The following is a 25,436-nucleotide window of genomic DNA, read 5'->3' as shown; positions in this document are numbered from 1 at the left end:
GTGAGCTTGTAGATCGGCTACTTTCACTACTTCTTAAACATTTGTTTTCTAATTTATGTATTTTATTTTATTTTTATATTTCTTCATAACATGACTGGGGAAAACATATATATATATATTTATTCATAACATGACTGGGGAAAACACACACACACACACACACACACACACATATATATATATATATATATATATATATATATATATATATATATATATATATTATATATATATATGTTACAGTATGTTTGGGTAACTCAGTACGTTCATTGTAAGAGCGCTTGTTTTGTCGTTCACCACACACCAATCACCACCAGATGGCGACGACAGCCATTCACTAGTGAAGGCGCTGACGTCACTCGTTTGCGACTCTCTTTCTTTATTTACTAGCCTAGCTCGGCAGTGTTTAGCCATTCGCTTACTATGAGCTAGGGAGCGCTCCATTGTAGTCACTTGGACAGGGCGTTTATCGTGGGCTTGCCCAGGCCTTACGGCCTGGGCATAAATATAACGATTGCATTCACCACGGCTTCGTAACTCGCGGCGCTCGGGGGCGAAGAGCAGGACCAAGGTCCGCTGGCCTTCGCGCCGCTTGCAATGTCGTGGACAATCGAGCGGCTCCGCCTGGAGGACGTTGTTTTGGCTCAAAGCGACCGCTTGTTCCGCCCCGTACCGCACGACGAGTGCTCCGTTTCTCGACCGTACTATTTCTCTATCAAACCGTGACATATAGGTCTATATATATTGAATATTATTTTTCAGAATCAAGTTTTCAGAATTCAAATGTTGCTTTTTTAGGAATGTTTTTTTTTTTATTATAAGAAAATGTAGGAAACAAAAAAATTAAGGGACCCATAAAAATGGCCCCACGACCCACAAAGGGGTACCGACCCAGTGTTTGGGAAACTAGTCGTTACGTCTTGTAACGTCCGAATATTAGCGACCTCTACAGGTGTTATGATTTATGGCTAGTGCACTAACCTCGCCTACCAGGCTTTCTCCCGGGAGAGAGCCTGGTGTTCGTTCACAACAGACCGTTTGGTTTCCGCCTAAAGCGCGGAAACCACTAGAAGAAGCGGCGTCGCTTTGATTTGGTTCCCCCCGTTTGTTTCCCCAATCCCTTTTAAAATGCTGGAGTAGCCTGCGTAGTCTTGCCAGTCGCTACGAGTTGGATTAAAATATGCACATACCAAACGAATTTTTCTAAAGCAAAACTACGCCTCATCAAGGTGTTTATTAGGTCGGCCCTAAAAGTATGTCCTTGGGTGCAGGGGAATATTTTGGGTTAAAACTGAATCCGGTTGATAGTTCCGGCCAAAGTGTAGTCCGTCTAGGACTACAACATGACGTAAAGTGGTTTCCGCTCCCAACCGGATCAAACCCCGTAAAGTGAAGTGATCCCAGACTAGTGCACTAGAGAGGATTGGACTATTTGGCTTTCCGTAGGCGCGCAAGCGCGCGATCACGTCGGTAGCGGAAGTGGTGCAAACACAACACAAACATACACACACACGTGGATCAGTCGAGTACATATCTGTCTGTTTATAACAGGTAGGTTCGTTTAAGTGACTCTCAAACCAGATGTTTCTTTCAAGGAACCAATGTTCAATTCACAAAGGAGTTTTAGGACCCACAGTTTGATAATTACCTTTGTCGACTGGGAGCCCAGTCTACAGTGTGAAACCCGACAGTGTTGCAAACTTGCACCTATTTGATTTCTCAGTAGTGGAAAAAGTAGCCTACTCTAGGTTACTACTCACGTTTTTTTACTCAAGTAAAACTATTATCAATACTGCAGTGCAATGCAGCAATACTCTATTACAAGTAAAAGGTCTGGAATTCAAAATGTACTTCAGTAAAAGTACAAAAGTATTTGTGTCAAAATGTACTTGCAGCAGAGGGACTCACTGCCTCAGCCAGCCTGATGGCATCAAAAGTCTTAATATCTCCCCTGGTCTATTAGGGATGTCCCTTTGGTCTGGTGCTTAAGATGTTGGACTTTCAAGCCTCCATTTCAAGTTTTCAAATGTATAAAAAAAATCCTTTGAAAATAGCAGATCTACTAGCTCCACATACACATTGTGAGCTTGTGGATCTGCTATTTTCTAATGGCAGATAGGGCTGAAGTGGATAATGTATGTTTTGTAATGATAATCAAAATCTACAAAGTAACTAGTAACTAAAGTTTTCAAATAAATATAGTGGAGTAAAAGTACAATCTTTGGATCCGAGATGTATTGGAGTAGAAGTAAAAGTATTGGAAATTGGAAATACTCAAGCAAACTAAACATTGTTAACTAAGTAATATAAATGTACGCTAGTTACTTCTTACTTACATCACCGATCTATTTGGTTCCCAACTATCAATCATTTAGCTGAGGAGACTCAGAGTCAGGACACCATGGAACCCCCAGGTACCCTCAAGGCTCAAGGAGAGTGTTGTGTTGAAACAACACTCAAAACGGGGTTGGTTAGGGTAGGGTGAGTTACAAGTGGTAATATCAGTGTTGTGTATTTAAATGTTTGTTTGTTTACAAATTATCTTTGCTAATAATATGTAGGACGGTAGTAGCCGCAAATTGCAACACTAGATATTTTTATAATCGGATGAATCTAGGGTTGCAATACCTCCCATAGGCAGCCAATGCATCAAAACAGTTTTTTGCTATCTGATTGTATGATTCTAAATGTCACATTATGCAGGAGGCAGCGGGACATGGCGTTATAGAAGACAAGCGCTTCCGAAGTTCATCACTTAGAAAATAAACCATGTCTGACTCTGCTCGGATTTCTTGACAGAAAATAAATCATAACAATTATACGGTGGATTTTTCAGAAACAAACACTTTGCAGATAGCAAGAGTAAATTCCAAGCTTTCCATAGAGCCACAATATTGGTGATTTTGACGTCGTTTAATACAATCAGATAGCAAAATAACGTTTTGATGCATTGGCTGCCTATGGGAGGTATTGCAACCCTAGATTCATCCGATTATAAAATTCATCCGATTATAAAAAAATCTAGTGTTGCAATTTGCGGCTAGGACGGTAGGACCTATTCATGTCCGATCCTGTAAAATTGATGTTTGACATCGTTTTCTTTCTTACTTTTTTTTAAGGTCATAGGTAATGTAAAGTACACAAACATGATTGAATATTTTACATTTAAGAATTAATATTTCTATAATTGCTACAAATAAATCCAATAATTTTGGACATTATTGGATTTGGAACAAGACATTGAAGGGTACGTTTAGTCGGGGGCCTTAGGGTTTGTTCATGCTAATCAGTCTAAAAGCGTAACATTTTGCACAGATGTAGCCCAGGGCATGCTCTAATGATTTAGCAAGGGCGCCTGAGTCGGCGACCTTCGGGATCAAATCAAGTTGGGCTCCCATGGACTTTCTATACAGGAGGAAAATACCCCCAAAAAAATCTGCTTTAAGAATCATGACAAACCCCTAGACCCCTCACATGCTACTTAAAGCAGAGTTTTTTTCCTCCTTTAGTACAGTGTATAGAAAGTCAATGGGAGCCCAACTTGATTTGGCCACTGTGATGACCCCGAAGGTTGTCGACTCGGGCGCCCTAGCTAAATCATTAGAGCATGCCCTGGGCTACATCTGTGCAAAATCTGGCACTTATAGACTGATTAGCGCGAAATTACCATTAGGCCCCCGACTAGTTTAAGTCTGATAAAATAATGTACTGTGCATGTTCAAATCATGAATACTTTACATTACTAAATACAAATTTCTTTCGGGAGCGTTTAGCTGTTTCTACATGTCATCTTTTCGACACCCAACTCTAACCCTTACCCACCGTAACCTCCGTGGGGTGAGTCGCTAACCCTCCGGTCGAAATGATGGTCGTTCGAAAGAGCGAGATGTCCCCTTTTCTTTCATCTCAGTTCTTTTTTTTTTACATTTTTCACAACATTTTAGATTGAGTTGCCCACTCTTCCTTAGTGGCCACTCTTCTTGTATCCTTTGAAAAAACAAAACAACCACCGCTGTAACACGTTGCGATGCGTTGTGAGCTTGTAGATCGGTTATTTCCACAATCAATGTTCTTTTTTAAGTATAAAGCTGTCAAATATGTCAGTAATTTCTTTGCATATTTTGGTTATGTGTCATATCTGCCATGTGCAACTTCAAAGCCTTCAAGCCAAACAGAAATGTAACTTTCAACGACAAAAAACACAATTAAATCGTTAATTGCAATTATTTGAATGACCATTAATCGCCATCATGTAAAATGTCATAATCGTGACAGCCCTACTCTCCCTGTGGTAGGACGGCGTGGCAGTTATGAGTGACAGTGATGATGACGTCCCTACGCTGTCTGCCGCCACCATGGCTGCCCTGCAGGAGTTTTACAACGACAACATCAGTAAAAACGCTCCATCATCATCGTCCTCTGCCATGTTCGCTGTGGGAGCCGTGGAAGAGGACTGGGTGAGAGTTGTGAGACGAGTGAAAACAAAAAGTATTGTAAAGATACATCATATCAATCATATCTCTAGATAGATTAATGTATATCATATCAATAATATACAGTATCAATATCATATATCAATATATTGCATATTATATCTATTATAGTATGTACTATATCATATCATAACATAAGTCATATACATGTTTTAGATCATCAGAATATCATTAAAAAGAGGTAGATCAATATATAATGATAATATATTGTATATTATCAATACAGTATGTTCTATCATCAATTCCATGTTTTAACTAGAACTGCACTCTGTCGAGGTGCCAACTTGCGCCTCATGCACAAGTAGGCCATGTATGGGCTACCATGTATGGCCTACTTGTGTGCCAGCAGAGCGTGCCATGAGGTGCGCTCACCACTGGCATCACCACTGATTGGGCTAGGACTTAAACACACAGAGCTACTTACCTACCTACAGTACATATGCAGCTGAATGCAGTACTTGCACGCTCTGCTGATGCAAGTAAATACCAATAACATGGTGTAATACTAATCCCTGCTACCATTGGTGTGTCTGTCTGTCCACCAGGGGATGAGCCAGTTCTGGTACAGTGACGACACGGCCACAAGGTTAGCAGAGGAGCTCATACGTGAAGCAGGCGAGGGCGGCAGGTAAGCACGCAGCCGGGTTAACTCCTGAGAGAGTGTTCACTACACATGTAACCAAGCCATTTGTACGTGCGTAACTTGTGAAAGTGGTAACCTTAAAACATCGGAACACATCGGCTGCACAATTGAAGATGCCAACTAGAACTGCACTCTGTTGAGGTGCCAACTTGCACCTTGTGCACAAGAAGGCCATACATGGCCTACTTGTGCGCCAGCAGAGCGTGCCATGAGGTCCACTCACCACTGGCGATGGCATCACCAATGCTGGGCCTGCATTGGCTGTTAATGATGACGTTGCCAGAAATGCTGGTCCCTGATTGGGCTATGGGCTTAAACACATACGCTTACCTACCTACATACCTACATATGCAGCCGAACGCAGTACTTGCATGCTCTGCTGGAACAAGTAATGAGGTCCTACTGAGTCAAATAATGTCCCTGATAACGGTTCGTGTGAAAGCAGCCAATGAGGTTTTGTGCTCTCTCCCAGGATAGCTTGTGTGAGCGCGCCCAGCGTTTACCAGAAGCTGAAGCAGGGGGTGGTGGAAGGCTCCGATAGGGTCTCTGCCGTGGTGCTGGAGTACGACCGGCGCTTCGCCGTCTACGAGCAGGAGTTCATCTTCTACGACTACAAGGAGCCTCTGGCCCTGCCGGAGGAGCTGCCGCCTCAGAGCTTTGACATTGTCCTGGCCGACCCACCGTACCTGTCTGAAGAGTGTCTGAGCAAGGTGGCCCAAACCGTCAAGTACCTGGCCAAGGGCAAGGTGCTGCTCTGCACAGGTGAGAGGCTCGGACGGTGGCAGCGCTGAGAGTAGCTCCAACTCAAAAACAATGCTTTGTCATGGACCTCTGTGCTCACATGCTACGTATAAGAATACAGTAGTCTGTATGATGAGGATATAATATGAAAATTAAAGTAGTGTAGTGTAAATGATTAAGATATAAAGATCTCTTCTGTTGGACTGTTATGTAATTATCCACCCCATTCGATGATATCGATGCACTGAATGGGAATTTGTCACATCTTTTCAGACAATTGAATGGTGCAGTAGCTGAGATACTGAGCTACCGGGTAGGTTAATCACACAAGCTACCGGTAGCTCAGTATCTCGCCTACTGCACCATTCAAAGGCCTGAAAAGATGTGACAAATTCCCATTCAGTGCGTTGATAGCATTCAAAGAAAATAGGGTCTGAATGCAGACCACAGAAACCCTGGAAGCGGATTCTTGGAGGCGGACTGTAGATTCTTTAGAATCCGCCTCCCCCTGTACTGTACAGGGGGAAGCTGATTCTAAAGAATCCTAAAACCACCCCGGTGCGGTTAGGTTCTTGTAAAGGAGTGCTCGTTTTCTATTGACCATGACGGAGGCACGCCGTTTCAGGCGACCTTGAGCCCCGCCGAGCGAGCGTAGCGAGCGACTCTCCGCGTCGAGCGGTGCGAAGGTCGCATGAGCCGACTCAGCGCCATTACCCCCCGGCTCCACTGGGTGCGTTGAGTGTCACGTCAACGCTGGGAATGCTCCCGTTTTAATTAATGAAAAGTGCTCCACTAGCGACGTCAACGTTGGATGCTCAAATTCGCCCCGGTTCATTTTTTGACACTGGCACGACGGCGTCTTTTTGGTGGAGCCCTGTGTAAACCAGGGGGACAGAATAGTAAATCTTCGTCCCCCTGACTTGGCACCTCCGTGCGGTGCAAGTGACACAGCGGAGCGCTCCCTACCTGGAGCGCGCACGTGACATTAGTGCCATGATTCTGTTGGGTGGTATGAACCTTCAGAATCCACCTCCGCTTCAAAATCCGCCCCTATGAGCCTTCAAAATCCGCCCTATAGGAATCTGTGGTGCATTCAGACCCCTCTCTTCAAAGCCGCTGAATTATCACTTTATCCTTTGAGACCAATGAAGCCCGAGTTAACCTTAATGACGTGTGGGTGTCGTACACCAAGAATGGCAGATCTAGAAGCTCACAACGCCTTCTTTTAAACCTTTTCCTTCTTTTTTTTGCAGGAGCCATCATGGAGGAATGTGCCAAGCGGCTCCTGGATCTGAATCTCTGCAGCTTCCTGCCCAAACACAACAAGTGCCTGGCCAACGAGTTCAGATGTTTCGTCAACTATCCCTCCCAACTCCTGTCCTCTTGAGGGGTTGAATCAGACTGTCCACAGTGTGGCGTAGTTATCTTTTTTTAAGTATTTAATTTTCTCGTCCGGGCAAGTTGTACAAGAACATCACAAGGCCCTGGTGGAGGGAGGGGACTACTGTGTGTATAGGCTACATAAACATTTTGTCGGCTAAAACCTTGTATATCCAAAACCGTTACTTTTCAGGAAATGGACAAAGGAGCCTGTGTACTGTAGTTTAGGGATGGGACGATAATCGTCATTATCGTTTATCATGATAAAAATTACTCACGATAATCGTATCACAGAGATTTTATTTTAATTTATTGTGAAATTGTCCTCATCCGGTACAATTTAAACCCTCTATAATTGGTCAAACGGACCTGTAAAAGGACGTACTTGATACAGTCCTTTTTTCTACCAAATCTCTTAACAAAAATAGCCCATCTGCAAGCTCTAAACACAACACGTTTAGACAATACGGTTTAAGGGCCATTCACACTGAGCACTATCAAAAATATAGTTTTAAAATTGTTCGAAATTGGATGGCAGTGTTCACACCAACTATTAAAAAAATACAATCTTGAAAGATAGTTATCATGCCCAGATGCTTTATGATAGTAATATACCACCTGAACGTTTGTGGTGGAAGTGACCACTTTTGCAGTGTGTGTCGTCTGAGGTTCCACTCTATTCCTATGCTGTCTGGAGACTCTGGACTCCATCAATTCAGTTGTAAACATTGCCTGTGCAGGTTGAGGTTAGCTTTGACATGCCTTTATTTACAGTGTCAACAGTTCATTCACTGATACACAGTATTGTGATATTCTGTCAAAGGTAAAGGCAAGGCAGAATTTAATGCCATTCACCAGGCCAAATGTTAACCTGGAAAGGTGTTTATATATCTATGGGTTAGGCCCTCTAAAGGGGGTATCATAGTACAGTCTGCGGTGATATCACCGTGGTGTAGTCTTTTTAAAGTCAGAAAACTACAACATTATGTCATTAGCCGTGGTGAAGAGCCATCACCACGGACCTAGACATCTCTCCTCTCTCCAACCTAAAAGTTGAGGTGATAGCTCTTCACCTCTGACGCTGATAAAGCCTTCAGATCTTGTCCTGTTCTCCAAAAACACCAAAGTTGTCACCCTCCAACGAGGATAAGGGTACACTTGTGCTGTCCTCCTGAAGTGCAACAGTAACATCCATAGGGCAGAGCGGTAAATTGGCATCGACTGGAATCATTTCAACCATGTTTGATGTCTCCCTTTGCTATCCCAGCCTATATGATTATTGGAGGGGATAGAATATTGTCAGACTCAGATTGTTTGCACTCTAATGAACAGAATCCACAAAGAATGTACAGAATGATTGGGAGCATCATCATGAGTTGGACATGAGTTTGTCTATTTTAGTTTTTCTTGTCTTGCTTTGGCCGTCACTAGTTTTTATTCCCCTTCTATTTTAAAGCTGCTGTATCACTGCTGCCCTCTTATTGAGTGTAATGTCGGTTTCAGACCTAATGTGATGCATGCACCGCTCTAGTTTGATGTCTCGATGAGTGATCTTCAAATGTATTGTGCCCTAGGCACGCCAATGGGCAAGTCAACATCTCAAGGCACACCCTGTAAAAATAGTTGATCAACAAGCTACAACCAACATTTGTGGGGGGAATAAATATACATGCCTCTGGCATGCCCAAAATAGGGCATAGCGTGGCATTTGTTTTTTTCCCCATAGAGATTTAGAAAAATATATCAATTATTTTAAGCCTAGAATTTAGTATTTGAACATTTAATGATATGATACATTAATAAATACCCTTTGTTTAGCGGTTTTCTGATTCTTTGGCTTAAAATAATTATAAATATCTTTGTAAATCTCTATGGGGGAAAATGAATGGCTGATATTTTAGTGGCACCAGTAAACCACGCCCACTGCTATGAACTATAGGGACGATAGTTTGAAAGTGGTTTAGAATTTGCCTATGTATATGGAAATGAGTGCACATAAAGTACTGATAATATATACTGTACAGCAGGGGTCTTCAACGTTTTCAGGCCCCTTAGATGAGAGAGATGAAGCAGGGACCACAACGTTTCCATAGATTCCATATAGTTTCATTGTTTGACAGCACGATCACCAGTGTATTTTGGATTCATGTCAATTTGTGTTTTCAGATATTTAACCACTTGAACCGTCAATAATTAATAAACCTGACCTTTCACTCTGTTCTTTTTCCCCTCTACACCAAACCTCTTTGCCAAAAATAGCCGATCTACAAGCGCACAACGCCTCACAGTGCGTAGATGGGTAGATGTGTAATAATAATAATATCTCAAATTGATATAGCGCTTTTCTGAGTACCCAAAGCTGCTTTAAATGGGGCAAAAAAAGAACAAAATAAACAACTTTATTAAAGAATGAAACACTAAGACTAATACAACCAATTAAAAACAGTTAACATAAGGTAGATTAGCTGGGGAAAGCAATATGAAAGAGGTGGGTTTTGAAGGTTTGGATGGGGGGGTGTCTCTGAGGGTTTTGGGGAGTGCATTCCAAAGGGTTGGGGCAGCAAAAGCAAAAGCTCTGTCGCCCCAGGTACGTTTTTTGGTTGTGGTGACAACAAGGATTAGGGTTAGGGTTGCGTCACCAGACCTGAGGGAGCGGGATGGGGTATTGGGTTCCAGGAGATCACGGAGGGTCTAGGAGTACTTTGAAGTGGATTCTGTGTTTGACTGGGAGCCAATGAAGGTCACGGAGGACAGGTGTAATATGGTCTCTTGAGCGGGTACTAGTAACTCTGAGGACCCCCTAGGGGTCCCGGACCCCCTGTTGAAGATCCTTGCTGTACAGTACTGGTCTAGATTTTATTTTGATCTGCTTCCAAAACTGAAATAGCTATTCAAGAGCGTTTAACAACTAGATCAAAATAAAATCCATAGGAAAGAAAAATCACACCCATCTATTCAATGTACTTTCCCTTGTTCCCAGCTTTAAGGGTCATTCCCGCCAGGAAGATAAATATTAAAAATATCTTTCTCAATTGAGAAAGATATTCTGGACGCTACCATCCACTTCAATTGAGAAAGATGTTTTTTATCTTTATCTTGCCCGGTGGGAATGACCCTTTATGCTGGTGTATCACTGGTGTATAAGAAATAGATTTAGGCTAGATGCATAAATGTTTCAGTTGTTCTGTACATCAGTAGGTGGCAGTGTTGATCAGGTTATTGCAGACCTGGGCATTGTGCAGCCAGGGGCCATATGCGGCCCTTTGGTTCACTCTGACCGGCCCTTGTAGGTTAATGGCAAATTAAAAAATAAACACATTTTCAAATTTTAACTAATGCATGGACTTGAACTGCATTTCTTTTATTATGACGTTTTTTATTCACGTACATATGGACGCAATGCGTACATCAGCACGTGTGCGTGATCATTGGATGTTGTCTCAATAACAAGCAGGTGGTCAGACTGGTCACAAGTCAAGACGACCTGCCTTACCTTACCCATCAAAAATGGCTAAAGTGGCTAAAAAAGAAAAGTCGATGCCGAATGCCAGGTTTTCAACAAAAATGTGACTGCTAAGTATTTATTTACTGAAGTCGGAGGTAAAGCCGTGTGTTTAGTTTGCAGGGAGTATATCTTGCGGGGAGCACTGCCTTTTGGCCCCGGCCCTCCACATTATTTTCTGTTGTTCATGTGGCCCCATGGAAATAATAATTGCCCACACCTGGGTTATTGCCACTAGTGTGAATCTCCATGTACTTCACCCAATGCAACCCAGTTACCCAACACATCATTCTTGTTGTATTATTAGTGGGGTGGGACAGCCAATTAGAATGAATGCCACCTTCAGTCCTTACTGGTGTGGAGTCTGTCAAGTGTCTCATCCTCTTCTCATCTGTTTTTTTCTTTTTCTTCATCCTTTTTTGTGCAACTGTTCAACAACGCTGCCTCTGGTGTGGGTCCAGATTAAACCATGCACGTATGGCATCCCTATTTTAGCCATGTCAATGTTGATAAGCAAACATAAAAAGAGTGAATTACAAAATATTATATAAATGGGAACATATTGCATAATACGATTGAAACATATGCAATCCAATTTGCATTGCGTATGTTTCAATTGATAGAAAATGTGATGTTTTAGTTCTTTAACTAATTATATAGGGCTTATATTACTGTAAGTGGTTAAAAGAACCATTATACCAGGGCAAGATGAGTCCCTCAGCCCATCAAGGACAAGTTACAAATCTTACCTAGCATATAGGCTACCCCATACCCTTCGCAGTAAAATAAAATCCTCAGTATAAATTCAACTTTGAGTGTACAAATGTTCCATTTTACAGTGTTTTTACACATGTTTGTCGGTGGAGTTCTGGAGCCCAGCTTTGGACCGTGTTCGGTCCACACTCTGGTTGCTGCTTTGTGCGTCCCTGTCTTTCTCCAACAAGGGCACACAGGTGCATCCGACTGCGACGGACACGTAGCTCTCCACGTAGGAGTGGCGGCCGCCCACACACGAGCCTGTGCGCTTTAGGATGACAGAGGGCGTGTAGACCGGGGTGCTGCGGTACTGGTCGCTCTCCTCTCCGCCAGGGCCGGTCAGACAGCCCTTACACAGACAGTAGGCTTCTGGGATGTATCGCGGATACCTGGCTGGGTCGTGGGAAATCCTGGGGGGGAAAAAGAAAGGATAGTTGTAGGTTACCTACTACACTGACATAGATTTAAATAAATAAAAATGTCAAAGATGATATATTTAAATGGCTCTATATTCTGAGTAATCAGTGCTATAGAATCAGAATGAGAATGTTCAGTAACAGGGTTCTCCGTCTCTCCAGCTCTTTAGTTAACAGAAAATGCAATCTGTTCACTTTTCAAGTGTGGGGTGGCTCACAGTAGATGACATTGTACAGTATCTTGCAATGGGCCTGGTTTACAAGATGCACTACACCACTAAAATACAGCCGAGTCTCAGCTGAAGCCTGAGTCTGAGATTGTGCCCTGTTTGAGCGATTTCTGGAGGGGAGGGACTTTGACTTTCCCTAAACCAATCACTACAGATCAAAGCAAAGCACCTCCTCGTCTTCTGATGATGACGTCGCTTGAAAAACGGGCCGCGGCGGCGCGGATTGGTTATTTGTTAAACCCACCCCCACCCCCTGTGCTCATTGGAGGAGCCATAATTTCAGGGGTGGGTTTATTATGGGCTGGAAACAGGCTATAACTTTGATTGATTGATTAAAGACCTTATTAGAAGTTTGCATAGAAAAGGGTACAGTTTCATGACGGTACATTTCACTGGTACAAAAAAAAGAACAGTGCAGAATAATATATACAGTAGATATTTACAATAGAAGGATCAGGGGGAGGGTAAGGCTGGACTAGGTTTGTTTTTACCAGTCACGAGCGGCTGCTGCCTGTAAGTAGTTTTTCAGGGCGATTTTAAAGGATGTTAGGGATTTAAACTTCTTTAAGGCCTTCGGTAAGGCAAGCCCCTTACAGGCAGCCTCTACTCGAAACTGGTAACAGAAAACGTAGCCTAACCTGATAGATTGAAGACTTAACTCATATAACATTGAATGAATGACTACTATGCAGAAGAAATAAGAAAAACAGTTGTAAAACACAATGCAAAAATAAATGGTATTTACATTAGGAAGGTCATGGGGAGGTAATCAAGAAATGAAAGTCTACACATTTGTACTTTTTTTGACACAAATCTTATCTTATGGGGTTGGTCCCCGAGTCTGACAAAACATATTTTCAGTTAGGGGTCACGCGTCCAAGTTAAAGATCGAGGCCGGGGGTGGCAAAAAAAAAAAAAAAGGAAAGTTACCATAGTCCCATTTCTAGCAAAAATAGTGGATCTACAAGCTATAAATGTGCCGAGAGCTTGTAGATCCAAAATTTTTCCTATTACATTTTGTTGGGGCAAAAAGAATGTTTGAAAATATTTGTCTATGACATTCCAAAAATAGGGATGCCACGTTGAAAGTGGTTAATTATTTAGCCGAACGGTTGCATTAAACAACTGGACTGCACTCTGTCGAGGTGCCAACTTGCGCCTTGTGCACTGGTGGCATTATATGGCCTTCTTGTGCTCCAGCAGAGCGCGCAAGTACTGCTGTGATCAGTGATGCGTGCTGTCTATGTATGTGGGTGGGCATTGGGCCAACTTGCATCTTGTTAGATTTAGAAAGGCTCCAATTCGTTCTCCAGCTATACCACCACCATGTGGAACGCCCTTCCGCAAGCCTTAAAGGAGTGCAAATCCCTAGCCTCCTCTTCAAAATGAGTATGAAAAGTCACCTTCAGGCAGCTGCTATAAGCCCCCATGTTTCCACCGGGTGCATCCCGCCACTCCGACATGTCTCCATTCCGACACTAACCCTATCTCTAACCCTAACCCTAAACTTAACCCCTATGGGAGTGTCGCCACTCCGACAATTAGAAGTCAATTTCGGAGTGGCGACATGTCGGAATGGAGAGCGACTCCCGTTTCCACCCCCCCTTTTTTCGGCTTTTGTAATTGATGTTATCCTATGTAAAGTACTATGTTCTATCCGTCTGTCTTTCAGTGTTATATGAGATACATAAAGTGGCTCCTGTGTAAATACGCCATAAATCTTACTAGGATCTCCTTTTAGTTGACCTTGTACCAGTGATTTGTGCTTTCACGAAACTACTTTCTATTGCAAACTGCTAATAAACTCTTCAATCAATCAATCAATCAATCAATCAATATCAGGCACACTTGTTGGTGACATCACTGAGAACTCTGCTCCCTCATTGGCCGGAAACAGACCGATCGCACTACTTGTGCGCTCTGCTGGCGCAAGTAATAAAAGGCTTGTCTAAATTATAACACTTGTCACATAGTGTTGGTACGGACCGGACGGGCATCGGATTAATCTGCAAAAACAATTCAGAGTTGGGGAGAATAGAATGACGCCCCTGGTTGGCTTCTTGCAGAGGCGTCAATTGGGTATGGCAAGCTATGGCAGCTGCCATACCTTGGCTACAGGGGGAAATAATAAAATGTACTGTAATCGTGCCTGTTGCTAAGGTATGGCAACATGACTGGTGTCACCAGTCATGTTGCCATACCTTAGCTTTTTCTGAACTGACGCCGCTGGTTTCTTACCTGTATGCCCACGGAGAGAGGCTGAGAAAGTTCACAGGGTTGCGAGACTTTCTGTCCGGGCGGAGGCGACTGTTGGCCGCTGGACACGTCAGGTTGTGTCGCTCCTGGGGCGCCAGCTGCAGCGTGTGGTGGAAGGCGCTCATGACGCCCACAGACAGGCGGCCGAACATCTGCTCCAGGATCTCCTCCGGCAGGTCCAGGCACGGCCGGCCCCGGACAGGCCGCGACGACGCTTTCTTCTTGGCCCTCACCGCGGCGTGCGTCGCGTCCATCAGGATCAAGTACGCGAGCAGCGCGCACATTCTACCCGGTGCCATTGCGCGCGTCTCTGAGCTAAACCAACGGAGCGCAAAAATGAACACAGCAGGCACGGTTTTCCCCCCCGCCGTCTATAATAGAACAAAGTGTGTTATTATTGCCGAGATGGAATGCTGCTCACGTTGGTTGCATCTTGGTGATGTCGAGGAAAAAGACAGAGAGAGATTAAATGTTGGCCTGTTTTGTGTTTCTCCCCTCACGACGTCTCGTAGAAACTTTGCATTTGGCAAACGTCCTGGCCAGTGCTGGGAACCGTCTCTTTCAGCTCCAGACAGACCAAAAAACAATCTAAAAACGGAGCTGAAAACGTGATTGACACGACCCTCTCTTCAACCTCTTCTCGCCTCTCGCGTAAAAGCAGCCTCCTCTCCACCTCTGTAATGTGTCCCCGATGAGCGCAGCTCTTAGGAACGGAACGGAGGCTCGCTGGAAAAGAGCGAAGCTCTTGGCCAGTTGGCCTCATTCCTGCATCCTCGTACATCGGCCCAAAGGATCGTAGTAGTACGACTGTATCGCTCGCCAAAAGGAATTAAGTCTACTTGTGCTTCAATATCTACTTGCTTGACCCGTGGACCCCCTTTCCACATAGGCCTATCCCTTTTCTTTTCATTTTATTTTCCTTTTTTCTTTTTGAATGCTTTTTCTTTCCCCCCTTTGTTATTGATAATATCCCATGCAAAGTACTACTGTGTTCTATCCTTCTGTCTTTCAATGTTATATGAGATAAATGGTTCTTGTGTAAATAAGCCGAAAAGCTTACTACGATCTCCTTGTAAGTTGTGGTTGACCCTGTACCAGTGATTTGTACAAACATGAAACTGTTTTTCCTATGCAGCCTTCAAATACATTCTTCAATCAATCAAAAAGCTTAAAGTTTTACTATGTAACTTTTTTTATAAAACAAATCTTAAAATTGTCCTAACTGTTAAATCGCTAAAGTTTTAGAACACCCACTCCGTTATTTTCAGCTTCTGAAGCCTTCTCTTTATATGTTTTCTATGAGCCGTGAGGGGGGGAGAATTTCGCGCCATGATTACGTAATCTGCATCATCTGTATACGTTGTGTATACGTTGCCCAATCACATCGCCGATCATGCACACATGGTACACTACCGGCCAATGCAGCGCATCTTGAAGTGGGGTCGCCATATTTGTAGTCGCCCGTGTGTCTCTTTACTCAAAAGGTAATTCTCGCCTACCAGGCAGGGTGAAATAGTCCGTTTCTCCGGAATGCCTGAACGCACAGGAACCAGGGACCCCTCTAAAGATAGCTCTCGGCGTTGTGGAGGCAGACGCGGGGGTGTGAAGGTACGAAAAACGGGCGAAAGACGCGAACGCGACCGCGGTTTGCTATATGGCTACTGACCACTAGTTGAGAATCTTACACAGTATAGCTTTAACAATTCAAAAATATTTACTTTTAATAACAGAAAATACCTTTTCCAGGATAATCATACACATGGAGATATAGGCCTACTGCATATTCACACAACTATAACGCAATAAATATTCAACAGTTCAGAATCCAGTATAAATAAATAGCTGCATTGATAATACCATTCAAACAGCAATATCCAATGGGAATAAAGAAATCAAGCCATTTAAAAAGGCTTCAGTTAGTGTGGGGTGATTATGATGAATTATGGGACTGGAATAATTGCATTTCCATAAGGCAATAAAACCGCCAACTTGCTCACATATGGAAAACAAATCTGTCCTCCCCAATCACCTGAGTAGACCACCTTGCAGCATACTTTCCACTTATGGAGTCAAATGCTGTTAACAGATACAGCAGCCGAACCTCACATGTATTTCTGACAGGAGCTGGAAGTCCATCTGACTTATCCACGTGAGCCAGATTTCAAGGGCTCATCAACATGTCTGTGTACACAGACATTGTCCGTGGTAAAGACTTGTCCTTGTCCAAAGAAAAAATAACACATCCTCCGTTTGCCTGGTGCTGAGCCAAACTGCAAAAACAGTAGTAGCCTAGGCCCAAGAACAAAAAGAGGGCTCGCAACTCACTTTTAATAGCTCCAACTGTTCGTCAATAATAAAGTTGGAGATATTAAAGGGGCCCCACCATGAATTTCAATTTTTTTTTTGCTCCAGGACTCTTCAACACTAACTCTGGGGGAGCCCGGGAGCGAACTGGGAACTCTTCAGGAACCCTCCGTGTTCTAAGACAGCAACTCTACCACTGCCGAGTTGCGAGCCCTCTTTTTGTTCAAAGACTTGTCCTTGTCCGTGGCAAATTTTAGATTTTCATTTTACACACCATTATAATGTTCTTATTTTGATCATAATACCCAATTACTGAAAGTCAAGTCTTCAGGTTTTCTTCAGAATATGATACTATGGCATATTAGGGGTCCAACTAGTACTACTTACTTACTTAGGCCTTACACCCCTACTGGGGTATAGGCTGTCGACAAGAGACCTCCAGAGTTCACGGTCACTGGCGTTCTTTTCCATCTGCGGCCAGGTGTATCCCAGTCTCTTGGTGTCTGCCTGGAGATCCCGCCGCCAGGTGTTTTTTGGCCGGCCTCTGCTTCTCTTCCCTTGGGGGTTCCAAGTCAGAGCCAACTAGTACTAGTGGTTCTCAAATGTTGTATTTGCAAGGACCCCCTTAAAGGAGTAGTTTACCCCCAAAATGAAAAAAAATCTATCGATTTCTCACCCTGTGGAGACTTGAATTCAATCATATTTTTTATTTTTTGTGGCATTCCTAAGCCAATAATTTGAATATAATAAATGTACCCCCATTGATTTCCCAAATGCATTTGGGTCTCCATCCGGAATCAATGGGCCTACAAAGAGTCTCCTCAAATGATTGGCTTAGGAATGCGACAAAAGCAAAACAAATATTGAATTCAAGTCTCCATGGGGTGAGAAATCGATAGAAAAATGTTCATTTTGTTCCTTTAACTCTGAGTATTCAAACGTAACCAAATGGACCCAACTCTCCATTTGAACACTCAGAGTTACAGACCTATTATGGTCATTCAGGGCTAGCGCTTTACTGTATGTGTTTCTGGTAATATTATTGTCCACTGGCAAAAAGGTCCACCACAAGCTGGCATGATAATACAAAAATGATGGTGGTCATGGTGGGGCTGAATCAGGTGAAATCAGAGTGTGTTGGGGAGGAGGAGCAGATGAACGCATGCTGAGTTGTATGGAGGAGAGGAGGAGGAAGTTATATTTTGGAATGTGGTGTTGTTCTTTCTTTCTATTGCTATTCCTCTCCTCTCCTGAAAGCTACAAATGATGGGAGCTTGTACGAAGAATAACATCACCCACATTCTTTACACTTGTAAAACCTGTGATCTGACAACTAAAATTGAAGTCTTCTGTACAACTCGGGCTTATTTCTTGCAGTGGAGTTATGGCAGGTTGGCCCCGCCGATATGGTGGCACCGTTGGCGTGCGGTCCAGTGGCCAACGTGGCGTCTACATATTCTATGTCTACGGTTACAATGGCAGGAGGTCGTCTCCCAGCTCTCCATCGCCGAAGTCATCGTCGTCCACACGCTTCTTAGCTGCCGTCTTTGGTCTCTCCACCTGAGGTCCCAGAGGGTCAACGTAGGAAGCATCTACAGACATGCACGCACGCACACGCACACGCACACGCACACGCACGCACACGCACACGCACACGCACACACACACACACACGCACACACACACACACACACACACACACAGTGGTTGGGATGGGACAATACGCGATATTATTGTTTATCGTGATAAAAAACACTCACGATAATCATATTGTGGAGATTTTATTTATCGTGATATCGTCCTCCGTCATGCACTGGGATCAATTCACCTTTGATTTGCTGAGCTGCATATCCGGTACCATTTAAACCCTCTATAATTGGTAAAAGGTACTTGTAATAAACGTGCATACTTGATAGTCTTTTTTTCATTCTCTATCAAATGTCTTTGCCAAAAAATAGCCGATCTACAAGCTCACAACGCGTCGCGAGGATCTAGGCTGCATACACTTCCATTCTAGGCTGAAACATAAAAACAGCTTTATCTATGAATAAGGTGCAAAGAACGCCAGGGAAGCAGAGAGCTGCCTGTTTTCACGGCGACACTTTACCGCGATGGTCGGCCCCGGTTTGGATTTTAGTTTCGATTTAGTTTGGATTTAGTTCCTCAATCGTCAGTGGACACTCACGTGCACACGCACAAAGCTTCCGAGGCTCTTCAAAATTAAAGCGTAAGTGAACGACGGCAGCAGCAACAGCTAGAAATGTTAGAAACTTGGCTTCCCATGTGTTAATATGTTAAGAAACACGTTCCTGCTGTTAAGGGATTTGGGTCCCAAGCTGAGACGCACAGACTTACAGTATATTTGACATTCATAGTCCTAAGCCTTTAGCCCATATTCAGAAAATACCCAAATTCTCAGCCTAAACAGTCAATCAAATCAGTACTGTTAGCTAAATACCAAATTCAACATGGGGTTTTGATCAAATGTATCACATAAATAAACCCTATTTTTTAAGAATCTTTGTCCATTATGACCTGCCCATAAGGAGGCTAGGGTGCAGACTGTATGTTTAAAGGGAACAGTTGAAATGAGAACAGAATAGAGCAGAACAAAATTCACTACAACAGGCCCAGTATAAAACACATGCAAACGTAAAAACATCTGATTCTAATGGATTAGCCATCAAGCGAGTAGATCAGATCTGCTGCACATATGTTCACAAAGAAATGACACTCTGTGTTTGTCAGCAAGTACTGTAGGAGGAGGGCAGGGAGAGATGGATGACAAGAACTAGAAACCGACCGATGACAGATTTTGGTCCTGGGCCACCGGGGGAAAAAAAAGTTTCTATTTGAGAACATTCAACTTATAAGCAAATAAATAAATAGAAATAAAATAACCAATTGACATGCTCACAATGTGACGTGTGTGAGCTTGTAGATTTATGAACATTTTTGAAAACGTATGAAAAATGTCCTCTATAATGCCAAAAAACAACTAAATCGGGACACATCAGCCAAAGTGTTATCGGCTGCAAAATTGCAGATTCCAATGTCATCACAAAAGTCAAAATAATCGGCCAAAACGATACATCGGTCCGGCTCTAGCAGCAAGAGCGGGAATAAATGGAACAAATCAGCGTAAGATTTATTTCTGGGCATTGATCATTCACAGGATCCAACACAAGAATGAGGAGGAAAGGCTGTCCTCACCCAGGTCTCTCTGCTGGCTGCTGGCTTCATATGGCTCGTTGGAACCAGGAAGTGTCCTCAGCTTGGCACTCAGCCGCTCGCCCTTGGCACTGCTGCTGTGGCTGCTATCTGTATACGTGCACACACAGACATACGATTAGCTTACTTCATGGGTCTTCAACAGGGGGTCCGGGACCCCTAGGGGGTCCTCAGAGTTACTACAGGGGGTCCTCCAAATCTTTGAGTGATAGAAAGTTTTTCTCCTTTTTTATATTATATAACATGTCCATAAAACCATATTCCGTGAACTTTAGCCAAAAATAGCAGATCTACGAGCTTGTAGATCGACTATTTTTGGCAAAGAGCTTTGGTGTAGAGGGGGAAAAAGAACAGACTAAGTACAGAGTGAAAGGTCAAGTTTAATAAGTATTGAAGGTTTAAGTGGTTAAATATCTGAAAACACAAATTGACATGAATCCAAAATACACTGATAACTGTGCGGTCAAACGATTAAACTATATGGAATCTATGAACAGGTTGTGGGGGCCCACCCCCCTTCGTCTCTCTCTCAACTAAGGGGTCCTTGGCCTTAAAACGTTGAAGACCCCTGGCTTACTTGCTTACTGTGTGTGTGTGTGTGTGTGTGTGTGTGTGTGTGTGTGTGTGTGTGTGTGTGTGTGTCAACATGTTGACATGACAACTATCAGGGCATTCGTACGAATAGGTTTCGGCGTGCCTTCATTCTAGGTCAGACTCAGATGACACGCTGACAGCAGAGGGCGCCCCAGAGAACTGGCGCCAGGCTACAATTCATGTTCAATGGAAGCCAGAGGCATGAAGCTACAAAGGAATGTCCAGGCTACAAAAGCTGAGCTGGCTATAACCTTTTCCAGCAGTGCAATGACACAGTGAAGCATCAATCAATCATACGGTTTTGTTTCACCATTTCCACCCGCTTACTCTCTCCCTACTCTCCCTATAATTTCTGCTCCGTTCTGCTATTAAAGACAAACTATTTGCATGCATGCCCCCAGCATGCAAGTGGCTAAATATGTCTTTTTAGACACAATAAGCCCATTCCCAAGATGCACCGCAATCTTTCATGGGCAGACGTGACTTATGGGGGCTGGTGTAAATAGTAAGGAATTGACGGCTTATTCTGTCTAAAAACACATATTTAGCCACTTGTACGCATGCCCCCACCCACTGAAATCAAAACACTAAAATCGCTAAAACAATATAAAGCAGTAAATGAAAACATTTTTACACATCTTTTCTTTTCTCTAATTACAATCTAAAATCTGAAACCTTGTTGTAAAAAACAAAAGTTGTCCTTTAACCAGTTCCCTGTGCTGTTAATCCCTACCCTCTGCCGCAGAGCGGCGTGAGCAACACTTCAATGGCGGCTCGGCGTGACCGCTTTGTGGCTTTTGTCGCCGCTAGTGTGAATGCAGCAAAAGGGACAGAGGAGTGATAACGATCAACCAGAACATCTGGCAGCCAGGTAGCTCTGGAAACTCAGTGGTGGAAAAAGACCAAAACAGGAAGTAGTGTAAGAGTCCTCCGCTGTCCCTCACAGCACTAACCCCCCTACCCCTCTCTCTCTCCCCACTGAAGTTACCACTATCCACCAGTAGTGCCTGACCGATGCCAGATCGAGTCCTAGACCACACAGACCTGATGTCTTGACCGCTATTTATCCATTTGAAGAACAGCTTTGAAGTTAGAACACTTCATTTATACACAAAACTAAATATATAAATAATTTACAAATGACGTTTCAAAAATATAACAATATATACATAAAACTAACCACTAACCAGTTATAAAAAATAGCCGATCAACAAGCTAGATCTGCTATTTTTAGTGACATACTGTACCCCAATTAGGGATAACAGGTCAAAATCAGGACACATCGGCTGCATAATTGCCAATACAGAAAAAAGTCAAATAATGGCCAATATATCGGTCCGGTTCTAACTACTACTCTAAAGGCAAAGGCAAAGGGATTTCTTTTTCCATTTTCTTTTTTTTTTTACCAGAATAAGTTATACAACACTTTAGTTTTTAACTAACAACAGACACCCAACCAACCAGTTTGCGGACACAATCCCCTGCTGGCAAACACTGACAACTGTTTTCATTGATGCCGGAGGTACCTTGGAGGAATCAAACCCAGGCGTCTGCGGTGGTGGGCGAGGGTTTTACCTCTATGCCACCCGTCCCACGTGTCCCAGTTATATAACACTTGGAGCAAAATAAAGTGGTACAGAATGAAGAAAAGGGAGTGCCTACCTAGTTCATGGTGAAATAATCCTGACCCCTGTCCACATAACACTATTGCTGGCATAGTTGCAGCCTTGCAGGTTGCAGTTTAGTATGTGAACGGTCACAGCTTGTCCGTATATCTGTCTATAACGCCTGACACTGTGGTTCCCGTTCCCCCGACACATCACTGTGACATCATGCTCTGACATCACTGTGATGTCAGGGGAACCACTCTTAACAGTTATGGGTTTGCCACTCTGACATCAAACTCTGGCTTCACGCTTCACTGTAACAGAATCCATTTTATGCCCATATATGGAGTTCCCTGATGTCATCAATGTTAAACCCATATCTAAGAGGACTTCATATGGGAATGCCCATACAGTATATGGAGAGGAGACCACATCGGCCACATACCACACTAGTTGGTATGTGGTTCTACAGACAGGGATCTCCATGTATGGGTATAAAAGGGTATGATGTCAGATGTCATAGACATCATAGGACTTTCACATAACGAATAACTGAGTAAGCATGTTTGGGCTCTCACAGCATATCTCCATATACAGTACATGTATCTCCATATATGGGTACCAGGGGTCTCCATTATGGGTAAATGGTCCGATATACATCACTGGCCAGATGGCCAAGAATTGGCGTGATCTCGCCATTCAGGGCGAGGTCAGATGTCGCCCTGATGCGTCTTACTAGTACTATAATTATGAATTAGTAATATATGTGCACTATGCATTATTTTCTTAGTGATTAGTTTATCGATTACTTTTTGATTAATCAAATAACCTCTCCCTCTCTCAAAAATGGTATATCTACAGTACAAGCTCCAACATGTCACTTTGAGCTTGTACATCTCATCTGCTATTTTTGATGATTGTTTGAAAAATCTTCAAAGTGTTTGAAAAATAGAATACTGAGAACAACTGATTTAGAAGGCATTTGTGGAATCGGCCTCAGGTCTTAATGGGTTAAACAAACATGCAGAATACTATTTGACCCAGGTCTGGTGTTCTGAGAGGATTAAAGTTGAAGATAGGATGCAGTGCCATTGATTACACCAAGGCATAGCAGGAAAATACAGGAATATACATGGAGACAGAGGGCAATAAGTCCCTATCAGCACATGATGGATTTTTGTGAGTGTCTGATATCTGCTCTGTTGACTCGCGAGCCCTCGTTCGACCGCTCGGACGGAGGTGGCAGTTTTACAAGCCTTCCACTGGAGAATGACGTCATTTTCAAGGCATGTGAAAAACAAACTTCTCCGCCTCGAGCCTACAGCGCGTTTTGGGGAATAGCAAACCACTCTTCACACACCAAGGAGTGCAGTGTACCGCACACAGACATGACTTTACAGAACAGAGGGGAAACTATCAGGTGTATTTTCATCCTCCCCCTGCTTCCTCTGTCTGATTGTCTGTCTGTCTGAGTCTGTCTGCCTCAGTGTTTCATCCACTAAAACTGGTGAATATTGTTCGTTGACTTTCTGTCAAAATCAACTCTGGTCTGCCTGCAGTATGTGCCAGTGGTGGAAAAAGTACACAATTGTTTTTAAGTAAAAGTATCAATATTGCTATGTAGAAATACAATTAAAAGTTACAAGTAAAAGTCCAGAATTCAAAATTTACTTGAGTAAAAGTGCAAAAGTATTGGTATGAAATGTACTTGAAAGTACCAAAAGTAAAAGTACTAATTCTTTTTTAAAATAGCTACAAGCTCACAAGACGTTGCGATGCGATGCATTGTGAGCTTGTAGATCTTCAAAGAAACTATAACACTAAAGTTTTCAAATAAATGTAGTGGAGTAAAAGTACAATATTTGCCTCCGAGGAGTAAAAGTATTGAAAACTGGAAATACTCCAGTAAAGTAAAAGTGTCTCAAAATTGTACTTAGGAGTAGTTCACCCCCAAAATGACTTTTTTTCTATTGATTACTCACGCCATGGAGACTGGAGTTCAATAATATTCTTTTGTATTTGTCGCATTCCTAAGACAATTTGATTACAATAAATGTACCCCCATTGATTCCGGATGGGGACCCAAATGCATTTGGGTCCCCATCCGGAATCAATGGGGGTACAATTACTATAAAAATGTTTTTAACTATTCCTTTAAGTACCGTACTTGCGTAAATGTACTTTAAATGACTTTACACCACTGCTCAGTGCAAACATTGAGTGGAGCAGACGAGGAGTGCGGAGAGGGAGAGAGAAACGGGCTGAGATCACAGCAGCCTGTCAGAGGAATTCTGGGCCTCTCAGAACATATTAAAGCACTTCTACGTTTGTTTGGCTCTCTCTGGTGGAATGTGACTCTCTCAACAGAAAACCAGATAAAATACAGTACGTATTACATAATATACCGTACTATCCTACGGTCTTGCAATCAAACAGGGCTGCACAACTGACGAAGTGTAGGAGACTAGGAGTATTACATCAGTGTTGTAGCTTGTACTGTTTACAAAAGGTAATATTTTGGCACCATTTGAATTTATTCAATTAAATTTAAAAAAGAAAAGTGTGTGTGTGTGTGTGTGTGTGTGTGTGTGTGTGTGTATATATATATATATATATATATATATATTCCCCTTACTTGTTTTATTTTCTTCCCCCTCCCAAAATGGTGAAATTACCAGTTTCAGTTCTGTCACAAGAATGGTGCACTGCACTACGATAACGATACGAAAACCCACATAGCAACAGTCGATCGCTCACTACGCTGCTGGGGGCTACTACAACGCCTGCCTCGTTTAAACGTAGTTGCACGCCAGTGTCGCCCACCGAAGATAGGCGATCTACAAGCCCACGACCGCAGCGCATTGCTAGCTCGTGGATTGGCTATTTCCGGTGTGCGACACCTGCGTTTAACCAAGTTTAACTGGGGCGTAACGGTACGTACCTCTCCCTGAGTCCAGCAGTGGGCTCTGCACAGTCTGCAGCTTAGCCTCAGAGTGAGACACTGGGCATGGCGACAGTCAGACACACAGAGGCGGAAAGCAGAAGAGATAAAGTGTAATCAGAACGTGAGAAAAGAATGAAGAAGGGAGGCATCGCACAAAGAAAGAGGGAAAGAAAAAAGGAATGAAGGAAGCTTGATATGTAGCACCGGTTCTCACTGTCAGGTCGACCACCAGGGGTCCAAATGCACCCTTACGGATCTGTTAACTCAGAATGTACAAAATGGAGCCAAATGGACCTGCTTCCATTTGTAAACTAAATTAACACTGAGCATTTTACAGTG

The 25,436-nt window shown here is 43.1% G+C and overlaps 3 protein-coding genes across 3 annotated transcripts in view; 1 reads left to right on the top strand and 2 right to left on the bottom strand.

Moving 5' to 3' along the window:
* Window positions 1-1,474: 1,474 nt before the first annotated feature.
* Window positions 1,475-7,839, top strand: eef1akmt1 (EEF1A lysine methyltransferase 1). Its single transcript, XM_080753142.1, has 5 exons — window positions 1,475-1,551; window positions 4,296-4,457; window positions 5,039-5,121; window positions 5,609-5,898; window positions 7,131-7,839. Exons 2-5 carry the CDS (start codon window positions 4,311-4,313, stop codon window positions 7,262-7,264), a joined length of 654 nt encoding a protein of 217 aa, XP_080609268.1. The 5' UTR covers window positions 1,475-1,551; window positions 4,296-4,310; the 3' UTR covers window positions 7,265-7,839.
* Window positions 7,840-11,603: 3,764 nt separating this feature from the next.
* il17d (interleukin 17d) lies at window positions 11,604-14,701 on the bottom strand (the record flags this gene model as incomplete). The annotated part of the gene is made up of 2 exons (XM_080752860.1): window positions 11,604-11,925; window positions 14,400-14,701. The coding sequence occupies 2 exons, from the start codon at window positions 14,699-14,701 to the stop codon at window positions 11,604-11,606; spliced, it is 624 nt and encodes a 207-aa protein (XP_080608986.1).
* A 3,490-nt stretch (window positions 14,702-18,191) lies between these two features.
* The window catches only part of ift88 (intraflagellar transport 88 homolog), a gene marked incomplete at both ends in the record, with an annotated part of 31,920 nt that continues 24,675 nt past the window's right edge, over window positions 18,192-25,436 (bottom strand). Inside the window, 2 exons of the mRNA XM_080752859.1 lie at window positions 18,192-18,313; window positions 19,935-20,042. Of these exons, the coding sequence (XP_080608985.1) occupies window positions 18,192-18,313; window positions 19,935-20,042 (230 nt within the window). The remainder of the gene's footprint in view (window positions 18,314-19,934; window positions 20,043-25,436) is intronic.

Source organism: Nannobrachium achirus (assembly GCF_963921795.1).
Source record: "Nannobrachium achirus genome assembly, chromosome: 22".
NCBI classification, from domain to species: domain Eukaryota; kingdom Metazoa; phylum Chordata; class Actinopteri; order Myctophiformes; family Myctophidae; genus Nannobrachium; species Nannobrachium achirus.
This window is presented reverse-complemented; position numbering and strand designations above follow the sequence as displayed.

Excerpts from the sequence above, each read along its gene's own strand:
- eef1akmt1 (XM_080753142.1), top strand. The coding sequence starts at position 4,311 with ATGAGTGACAGTGATGATGACGTCCCTACGCTGTCTGCCGCCACCATG. Across the intron at positions 5,122-5,608 it reads GAAGCAGGCGAGGGCGGCAG|GATAGCTTGTGTGAGCGCGC; the intron begins GTAAGCACGCAG and ends GCTCTCTCCCAG. Across the intron at positions 5,899-7,130 it reads CAAGGTGCTGCTCTGCACAG|GAGCCATCATGGAGGAATGT; the intron begins GTGAGAGGCTCG and ends TTTTTTTTGCAG.